Raw genomic sequence first — 10,158 nt, forward strand, 5'->3', positions numbered from 1 at the left:
GGGGGGGCACGGCGGGGCGGGCGCGGTGCGGAGCTACCCGGTGATTCCGGTGCCCAGCAAAGGCTTCGGGATGCTGCAGAAGCTGCCGCCGCCGCTCTTCCCGCATCCTTACGGCTTCCCGGCCGCCGCCTTCGGACTCTGCCCCAAGAAGCAGGAGGACGCGCTGGGCGGGGCGGGGGGCGGCGAGGCGGGGAAAGGCGGCGCGCTGCCGTCGGGGATGTTCTGGGGACCCCCGCACCCGCACCCCCCGCAGCCGGCCCAGCCGCCCCACCAGCCCGGCGCAGCCAAGGACGCGGCCGTGTACCCCTCGTTCCCCATGTTCTGGCCGGCGGCCGGCAGCCTCCCCGTGCCGCCCTACCCGGCGCAGAGCCAGGCCAAGGCGGCGGCCACGGCCGTGGTGGTGGCGGCGGCGGCGGCGGCCGCGGCGGCGGCGGCGGAGCCGTCGGGGCGGCACGGCGAGCTGGAGGGCTCGGAGCCGTCGGGCAGCGGGCGGAGCAGCGCGACGCCCCAAGAAGGCTCCGGGGCGGACGGAGAGCGCTGTCCCAGCGCGCTGTCCAGGGCGGCCGGCGAGGAGGAGCGCTCCGGGGACGAGGCCCTGCTGGGCCCGCTGCCCCTGCCCAGGAAGGGCAGCTACCTGTCCGCCTTCCGCCCGGTGGTGAAGGACACCGAGAGCATCGCCAAGCTCTACGTCACCCGCGAGGCGTACGGCGGCGCGGCGGCCCGAGCGCCCGGCTACCTCTCGCCGGACTTTCTCAGCGAGGGCAGCTCCAGCTACCGCTCGCTGTCCCCCGGGGGGGACACGGCCGAGGAGCCCGAGGTGGACGTGGAGTCCAACCGCTTCCCCGAGGACGACGAGGACGAAACCGCCGCCCCCTCGGAGGAGCGGGAGCCGCCGCCTCCCCGACTGCTGCCCGCGCCCGAGGAGCCGCTCCCCGCGGCGGAGGGGCCGGAGGAGAAAGGGGGCGAGGGGGCGGCGGAGGAGGGGAACCGGGGCCCCGACGGCAGCCCCGAGCGGAGCAGCAGCGGCGGCGCCTACGAGGTGCGGGGCCGGGGCCGGGGGACACCTCGGGGCCGGCCCCGCGCCCTGACCCGCTGTTTTGTAGGTGTACGCGCCGGAACGGGGGGAGCACCTGCAGCCTCTGAAAGCCGCCGCCTCCCTGGGAGCCGCCTTCCTCTGCACCCCCGAAGCGAAGGGTAAATCGCACCGCGAGGGTGAAGGGGGTGAAGGGGGATCGGGCACGGCTCGGCCCAGGAGGGGCCTCCGGAGCGCAGCTTTCGTTTGGCGGCTTTCGGGAGAAAAAAGACAGCGAACGGATTTTGGAGAGGGGACGGGACAAGGCCACCTCAGGGCCCGGGGATGCCCCCGGCGCGGCCGTCGGGAGGGCTCGGGGCGGAGGGGGGGGGAGCCGCCCCGAGGGGCAAAGCTGCCAGCAAGCTACTTTCCAACGGCAAAGCGATTAGGATGTCCTCTAAGAAGGTTTTAACGAGGGCTTTGTCCTTAATTATGTAATTAAGGATATATCAGGACCATACTTTCATTGCTTACGGTTGAAAATCGGTTTATTAACTTTAAGAGCAAGATAAAGAAGACAATCACTCGACAGCAGAGGATTTAGAGACCAGAAAATCCTATCAGGACCAAAGGAGCGTCTCGCATCCCAGCCCTGTAAATACTGACAGAGGTAAGTCCTCACCGCGGGGCGCTGAGCGGCCGCGGAACACCCTTCCCAACTCCCCCATCCCCCCCCCACCCCCGACGGCGCGGACGGAGCTCTGTGCCCCCCTCCGATATAAAAACAACAATAATAAAACGACGCAGGAGAAGAGCTCGGCATGGAGGTGGCGGGGACGCAGTTGGTGGAAAAGGACATCGAGAACTTGGCCCGAGGTGAGAGGGGGCGGCCCCGTGGGGAGGAGGGGGCGGCCGCTGCGGGACCCGACGGGCGGGGACCCCCCCCCCCCCGCCCCTCATCGCGGCTCGAGGTCTTCGTGCTTTCCGCAGGAGTGATTAACTCCTGTGATTAATGCAATGTAATGCGATTAGCGCCGCGCTGAGCCGCTCCATATGGAAAAGCGCGCGCTCCCCCCAAGCCCCACCGCGTGTTTTTCAACAGACGAACTGCAAAAACTCGTCCTGGAGCAAATGGAGCTGAGGAAGAAATTGGAGCGGGACTTCCAGAGCTTGAAAGGTACCGGGGGAACCTCTCCCTGCGGCCGGGGCCCGGCGGGGCGGCCCTGACCGCGCTGTGCCCGCAGATAACTTCCAGGACCAGATGAAGCGGGAGCTGGCGTACCGCGAGGAGATGGTGCAGCAGCTGCAGATCGTCCGAGGTGCGGCCCCGCCGCGTCCGGTCGCGATCGTTTCCCCCCCGTTTTGTTTCGTTTAATTATTTTATGATTTATGGCTTTTATTATTTTTTTATTGGTTTTGTTATTTTTTATTTTTTTTATTATTTTTAATTCTTTCTATCGTTTTATTCTTTGTATTCTTTTATTTTATTTTCGTGATCGCTTTTTGTTATTTCGTTGTATTATTTCGTTGTACTTTTACTCCGTATCCTGTCGCTCTCCCGCTCACCCCTGGCACCCCGAGCCACCCGCGGGCGCTGCCCCTTCCACCCCCGTTAAATCGCCGGCCGAGGAGTTGCCGTTCCCCGCCAGTTCCCTTTTCCCTTTACCCGCTCCCCACCCCCCGGCCCATTTTGATGCTCCCCCCCCGCTCCAGACACGCTGTGCAACGAGCTGGACCAGGAGCGGAAAGCGCGCTACGCCATCCAGCAGAAACTGAAAGGTACCGAGGCAGGAGGGGGGGCTCAGCCGTCCAGCGCGGGGTCAGACCCCCCCCGCCCCCCCCACCCCGTCGGTGCGGCCGGGGCTGACGGCGGTGTCGCTTTGCAGAGGCCCACGATGCTCTGCACCACTTCTCCTGCAAGATGCTGACCCCGCGGCACTGCACGGGGAACTGCTCCTTCAAACCGCCGCTGCTGCCCCAGTGACCCCCCCGGACCCCCCCCCCGCCTCCCCGAAGCCATGCGCCCCGCGGCGCGCCGCAGCCCAGGGCAGAGCCCACGCAAAGCCATTTCCACGAGGAGCCACGTGTACATAGGGGACTCGGAGCTCGGCCCTCTCGGACTGGCAATAGGGCGGGACCCCCCCGGGCCCCCCACCCCGCTCCGCGTCCTCCCCCCCCTCCCTGTGTGTCTGCTTCTTCCGCCCTCGTCCAGACTGGAAACAAACGTGGCTATGTGCAATGGATATAAATGTACTGTGATTCTCTTGGTACAGTATTTGTTGGATTTTTATTTATTTATGATGTATATTTATTTCCTCCCCCCCCCCTTCTCCCTCGGGCCCCCTCTTGCCTCACCTTCCCTCCCCCCCCACCCCCGTACATTTCTGGATGTGACAGCACTTTAACGGGCGGTTCGCGACTCCGGGGGGGCACCACCTCTGTACGGGATTTTGGTTCTTTAATAAAAGCCGACTTTAAGCACCGCCTGCTCCGTGCGGGGCGGGTGGGGGGGGGGTTCGCTGCGGGCCGCCCCCTCGGGGCACACAGCCCGAGGTGCCCCCGCTGCAGCCGCCCGCACCCCGCGCAGTTCCCCGCTCCCCTCTCCTCCCCCGCGCCGCAGCCGGGAGCTCATTAATGCCCATTTATATGCTCGTTTCACACATGAAAGTATCACATTAATGAGCTCCGGGAGCGGGCCGGGAGGGGGGGTTTGCGCACCTTATAGCCCGAAATTCCCGCTCCCATCCCCAGCGCCGCACCTCTGCGGGGCACCCGACGGCAGCGCGGCGGGGGCGGCCCGAGGGGTCTGAGGAGCTGGGGCAGGGCAGGAGCGTTTGAGATGGGGCTGCACTTCGGACAGGGGCTCTCCGGCTGTGGGCACGGCGCTGGGCCCGGGGGATGCCCCGACGGGGCGCGGGGAGCCGCGTAATGCCCGTCCCGGCGGGGCACGCACCCCCGAGCGCGGAACGGCCGCGCTCAGCCGCCGGCGCTCATTAATGAGCAAAGCGGTGCAGTTCCGCGGCCTCGGCCGCCACCGCGTGGGCGAAGCCGGTGGTGCAGCCCCCCAACCCAACGGAGCACCCCCACGTCGGGGCAGCACCGTCCGACCCCCGCACGGCTCCAGGTGGGTGCCGCACCCCGGGGCTGGGCTCAGCTGTGCGGGGTGGGCAGCGGGAGCGGATCGCCCGCACCTGGGGGCGGGGGAGGGGCGTATAAACCCGCGGGTGGGGGCCCAGCCCCTTCCCCTGGGTTTCCCTTGGTCCTCAGAGCTCTGCTTTTGCTCTGAGGAGCTCTCTCGTGGCTTCTCTGGGGACGCGGGTTGAGTTGCAGTGCGTGACCTTGTTGGCATCTCACGAACACAGAGGTGAGCCCGTGGGGAGGAGTTTTCCTGCTGGGACAGGGGAGGGATGCAGAGCTTGGTAGAACTTGAAAAAAGAAATGAATAAAAAGTCAGAGTCAGGCTTTGCAGGTTGAGAAGCTGTCACTTGTGGGGGTGAAGCAGTCGGGCCTCCACAGCTCACAGCATCCTACATTGCACGCTTTCTTCTGCCACTCTCTGGTTGGGTTGCTGGGGGTCCCTAGGGCTGTGACACAGGGTGACCCCATGGAGGATCCTGACCTGGGCCCCCGTCCCTGGGGAGAAGCACATGATGGTGCTGGCAGCACTCTGGGACTCCTGTGTCCCACTGGGGGCTGATGACCCCACTGCCATCCCACCACCTTGCCCACCCTTCCCAGCCCCTGCTCTCCCCATAGCAGGCAGCTGGGACCACGCTGGTGCTCACCTGCCCCGCACGCCTCCCGGCAGCGTGGGTGCAAAACCCACTCCTTGTCTTGTATTAATATTTTCACACTACTTAGCTCTCATTAAAATGTACTTTGCTGAATTTAATATGCGACATCAAATGACACAACGTATTAAGTGCTTAATATACTAGAAATTATGAAACTATTATAGTCTAAGTAATATGAAATAATTAGAGTGAATTAAACTTCAGCAGCAGAATGAGGGAGAGGCTTCAAATTTTTATTATTATTTTTTTTTCCAGTCTTAAAATAGTTGGAAGCAGTAATAGCCCACGAAAATAAACAGGCAGAGCGAGGATTTTTAAATAATTAAAGCCGGAAAAAGCCTGGAGTGCCTGTACTTGAGCCTGTGATGGATTCGAATTGGGGGAAGCAGAAGGTCTGCGTGCTGCAGCTGATGGAGTCGTTCTTTCAGGCCAGTGGCAGAGCAGCTCCGAGGAGCAGAGCAGCAGACCTCCAGCCTGGCCGCCGCTTCTCCCCATATGCCGCTCCCTCTTGCACGCAGGGCTGCCTTGTTTGGGGGCGGGGACGGCGCAGTGCCTGCTCTGGGCTTTGCTGCTGTGTCACCTCTTGGCTGGAAGACGTTCGGCAAAGCCGCTTTTAGAGGGGATGCGAATGCCAGGCACCCCCGAAATATCAGAGAGCTGAAGGTGGCAGCGGCTGGTTGGAGCCCTGCTGCTGGTTCTGAGATGTGCTCCGTGCTGAAGTTGGATGTAATCGCACGCGGGTCTGCAGCGGCGATGAGCGGCACCTGAGCGTGCAGTGGGGTCAGCTGTGCAGGATGCCAGGAGATGGCGTTCCCCACGCCCAGCCTGGCTTCAGCTGCGCAGCTCCCACGGAAACTGCCAAATTACCCCTTGAGGATAGAGTCTGGGGTTGGGGCACAGACAGGCATGCCTGCTCCGTGCTGAAATTTGGGATTTAGGGGCTGGAGAGCAATCGGGGGTGGGGGGTCTTGCCCTCCTGTGTTCCTTGATCCCACAGCTCTGGGCAGAGGGAGCTGATGGAGTTGGAATAGTTTGCCTTGGAATGGTGATGTCGGGTGGGTGCGGGTCGCTGACCTGGTGCTGGGGGCTCACCAGCAGTGCTGTTACAGGTAATCTAAGGTGCTCTGTCCTAATGCAAGGACAGGCTCTGCTTTAGTAAACATCTAGGGTATTAGCAGATTGATGGAGCGGTGTCTGAGAAGCAGTGCTGAGCTTCAACTCAAGTTAAAAATGAAGAAATAATCCTTGAGCACTACTTAGGTCCCACCCGCAAACAAGAGACGTGTTAGCTTGGAAAGTCAAAGCATTAAGCACCCAGGACTCAACGGTAAACATCTAAAAAATGTTCACTTTTATTTTACATGGCTCTTGGATTTTCAGCTTCTCTTTGCTGTCGGTGACAAGGAGGAAAAGTAATCACCTCTTCAGTCTGTGGGAACATGGGTCACAGCTGTGTGGGAGAGGTGTGTGAGATCCATAGGATGAGCTACAGAGAGCCTTGGGTTGGGAGGGACCCCGAAATTTGCCTGGCTCCAGCCCCTGCTGAGGGCTCCTTCTGCTCTGTGCATCCCACGTGGTACGAGCAGCAGCAGTGAGACGGCCCCATCCCTTTCCTTGCTCCTCAAAGCCTTTTTTAGAGGAAAAACCCCAGTGATGTGGGGGTCTGATTGCTGCCTGGCTGGGGGCCCCTCTGCCTTCCCCCTGAGTGTTTGGGTCATCGGTGTAGTGCAACATGTGGCTGCTCTCTTCGGGGTTCATTCAGGTGGGCTGGGGATGGCAGTGAGCTGCAGGTGAGCAGCTGCATTGCCTGTGTGCGAGCAGCTCTGGCTTTAATTAGGCTGACGGAGCTCTGGGTGCGAACGAGACTTTCTGTATGGCATGGCTGAGAGGACGGCGTGCAGTTGCATAAATCCCGCATTTATGCTCACGTAGCAAAGTGAACACGGCAGCTTTCTCCCCCTTTATTATCATCTTTCTGTGCTCAGAACTCCTTCCTTTGCTCTCCTCCTGGCTCCTAATGAAGCTGTGGCCCCGGCTCCCCGTGCACGTGAGCTCTCCTCCTGAATATTTTGCACGTGGTGCCACCGGCCCCGCTTCAAAGCAGGGCTCTCACTGGGGCCCTGGGAGCTGGGCACGCACATCCAGCGGTGGAATTTGACACTAACAAATGAACTCTCATTATTTTCCTGTGGAACTGAGCCGCTGTTGCCACCGTGCGGGCGTTTGGCAGAGAGATGCTCTGCAGCCTCGGTGCTGGGGTGGCAGTGATGTCCCTGCAGTCTGATCGCCCAGGGCCACCCCTCTGCCACTGCCATGAATCAGTGCTAATTGCTGCCGGTCAGCAATGGGCTGTGCCACTGCAGCTCCTGCACCCGAGGAGTAAGGAGAGGATGGAGAGTTTTTTGGGAATCCTTTGCTTCTGCTGCCCCAGCTCTGGAAGCAGGCAGCCTTCAGCTGCTGGGGCCATTAATGTCACCTTTCTCGAGTGCTACGCTCGCAAAGCAACCTGCCAAGTATAGCACGTCTTAATTTGCTCCTTTCCCATGCATTCCTGGATTTACAGCTTGGTTTCGTCTGGCTGCTGCTTGCTGGGAGGGGTGAAGCCCCTCTGGAGGGCTGCTCCGAGCCTTGTGGGTTCCCATGCTGCTCCCTGAAAAGCATCACCTAAATGGGGGTTCAAGTTGGATTTGGCAGAAATGTATCTCCTGGCATCGCTTACCTATGCAATGATTGCACCCAGCAGGCTTCTGTCCGAGCACCCATACGTTGTTCTGTATTCTCTTTAAATGCTTTTTAGGTAGTACGGATTTGGCAACGCAGTAATAATGCGTAAAATGAAGAAAAAAAGAAAGAGCTTAGGAAAAAAATGCATTTTCAGTGATGCCCGCGCTGGGCTGAAAAGTACATTTGCAGTCGCTTGCCATCTGCAGCAACTTGTCCAAAGCAAACATTACCCGTCGGGCCAGGTCTGGCTGCGTAATTGCCATAAACCATCACGAGGGCATCCAGAATAGCACAGCCCTGGAACGACTTCGAGGATTAGGTCCTACTCCCTTGAAAAATAAACCTTGGCAAGAGCTCAGCTCCTCCTAATAAAAATTCCGTTTTCACAGCTCTAATCAAGTTTTCCAGAGCCGCGGTCCAAATTAGGATCTGCATGCAGAATATCCGACCCAGGAGAACGGGATGGAGCTTTGCATGGGAAGCGGTGCCAGGCTGGAAATTTCCAAAGTGCTCAGAGTTCACCTGCACAGCAGCACAGACCACGTCCCCTCCGTGCACAGCTCTGCCAGCCCCGAGCTCCTGCTCGCAGGTGGATGGGTCGCACCCAGTGCTGGAGGAGTATTGTAAGGCAGCTTTATGCTTAATCACTGAAATATCTTTCTGCCATTATTTCCACTCTTAGATCCAACTGTCGGTCAGCAGCTTTCAGTGCAAATGTATTTTTTTAATGCTTGTCTTGTGATGTTTTGAAAACAGTGGATCCATTATTGTCTTGAGTTCAGCTGGCCCGGTTATATATAACCATGGCCATCCACATAACCTTGTTCTGTTGAACAGTGCAGAGGATGCAAGCAATATATATTGTTCTGAGAGCAAATGCAGAAGGAATCCATGCTGCACGGGTTGCAGTGGAGCTTGGCCATTAAGTGGCCGTGCAGTCATAGGAGAAGGGAGAAAAACCCAACCACGGCCCATCTTTGTGCTTGGGCTAAAAGATGGACAGGAAAACTCTGGGCAAGATCACTGCTCAAAGGCTCACGTGGGTTCCTAATTGTGGAAACACGCTGAATATGTGATACAATGCGAAGTTACGTAACACCTTTTATGACATTCTTGGCGATAAAACAATGCATAAAAAGAACAGATGTGGTAAATCGCAGCCACGGTCTGATCCCCTTCTGTAGTGGAGTTTAGTGAAAACAATGGAGTTGATTTAAATTCATTCTTCAATTTTCTTTCCTCAAAATGTCCACAGGCAAAGAAGTATTTGAAAGAAAAGCAAAAATCTCCAAGTGTAAATGGGATCTTATATGGAGAGCTGCGTGTCCCGGTGAGGGAAATGGGGGGGCCCAGCCCTGCCTGTGGGGCTCCTGCAGCTGTGTGGGACACGACCCTGAGCTGTGTCCCTGGTGGCAGAGCAGCACAACGAGTCTGAGTTTGCCCAGGTCTCCGTATCTTCAGGAATGAATGCGCTTCACAGAGCACTACACAGGTTTGTGTAAGGCCCTGAAGCAGCACAAGGCAAAGCCTGGTATCCCTGCAGCACCAACGCTGAGCAGAGCCCAGCTCCCGGCCTCCAGCTGATTGCCAGCCCCATGGGTATCCCACAGGGGGAGGCTGAGGCGTGCAGGGCACAGGTCCCAGGCTATGGGGCTGCACGGCTGATAAGGGGCTGCAGGCTCTAATCAGGGCTGCATCTGCATGCACTGTGGCTCCTGATAAGAGCAGCAGGCTCTAACGATGGACTCCTGTTTGTTGTGGTACATGGTGTCCTGAACATGGGCAAGCTGCAGCTCCAGCCCCTAAAAACAGACCCAGAGCTTTAAACAGCAAAGCAATGCTCCGTTGCTGCTGCACAAGCAAGAAGGCACTGCTTGTGGCTGGGGATTGGTTGCTTGCTTTATTTTTTTTAATCCTCTTTCTGCTTTCTGGCTATTACCACTGTATATTGTTGGTTTTCTACATCAGCTCATGTTCTGGCTCCATTGAGACAACAGCTCCATAATAACCGTGCTTCCCAAAACCTGGCCCTAGCTCTGCTCTGGGATGTCCCGTGAACGTGGCTGGCTGAGAGGTGCCGTTAGTTCTTGGTATCATCTGAAGCATTTTTGTTCTTGGATGGAAGAAAACAGCAGGGTATTTTCAATGAAAATGGGGAAAAATGGTAGTAACAGCTGATTTTCTTTTTTAATTAGCTCTTTCAGCTAAAGGCTTCCAACTTAAAAAAAAAAAAAAAAAAAAAGGGGAATTTCAACTGAAAGAGGGAACTGACAGTTTTGAAAGAGCTTGGGTGGAGACATCAAACTGCAAGGATCTTGTGCAACTCTCCTTTTTAGGTCCAATATTAAATTCACCCATTTATTCTTTACCGTAGGGAAATCACCGAGGAATGCTAGGAAAAGGGCAGATCTCGGTCTGGCTGGAAGCACACAGCACCTTGCAGGATCAGATCCTGTCTCCAGTTTTGAGCTCTGTCTGTCCTCCTCCCCTGCTCTCTGCTGCCATAGTAGGACAGCTGGGGGCTCTGATAATGGTGGGGGAGATAAGGGGCCCTCTGCCATCCTCTCCCTGCCCTGCAGCTCCTGCAGACAGAAGCTCAGCTCTTGGAACCCCGTGATCCCGGGGATC

At 58.1% G+C, this 10,158-nt stretch overlaps 1 protein-coding gene across 1 annotated transcript in view; it reads left to right on the top strand.

Moving 5' to 3' along the window:
- SKOR1 (SKI family transcriptional corepressor 1) overlaps positions 1-2,996 on the top strand; it is a 4,559-nt gene extending 1,563 nt beyond the window's left edge. Inside the window, 9 exon segments of the mRNA XM_021407527.1 lie at positions 19-204; positions 631-1,045; positions 1,047-1,194; positions 1,575-1,682; positions 1,820-1,888; positions 2,115-2,189; positions 2,257-2,331; positions 2,726-2,791; positions 2,899-2,996. Coding sequence (XP_021263202.1) covers positions 19-204; positions 631-1,045; positions 1,047-1,194; positions 1,575-1,682; positions 1,820-1,888; positions 2,115-2,189; positions 2,257-2,331; positions 2,726-2,791; positions 2,899-2,996 — 1,240 coding nt within the window.

Source organism: Numida meleagris, chromosome 9 (assembly GCF_002078875.1).
Source record: "Numida meleagris isolate 19003 breed g44 Domestic line chromosome 9, NumMel1.0, whole genome shotgun sequence".
Classification (NCBI taxonomy): Eukaryota; Metazoa; Chordata; class Aves; order Galliformes; family Numididae; genus Numida; species Numida meleagris.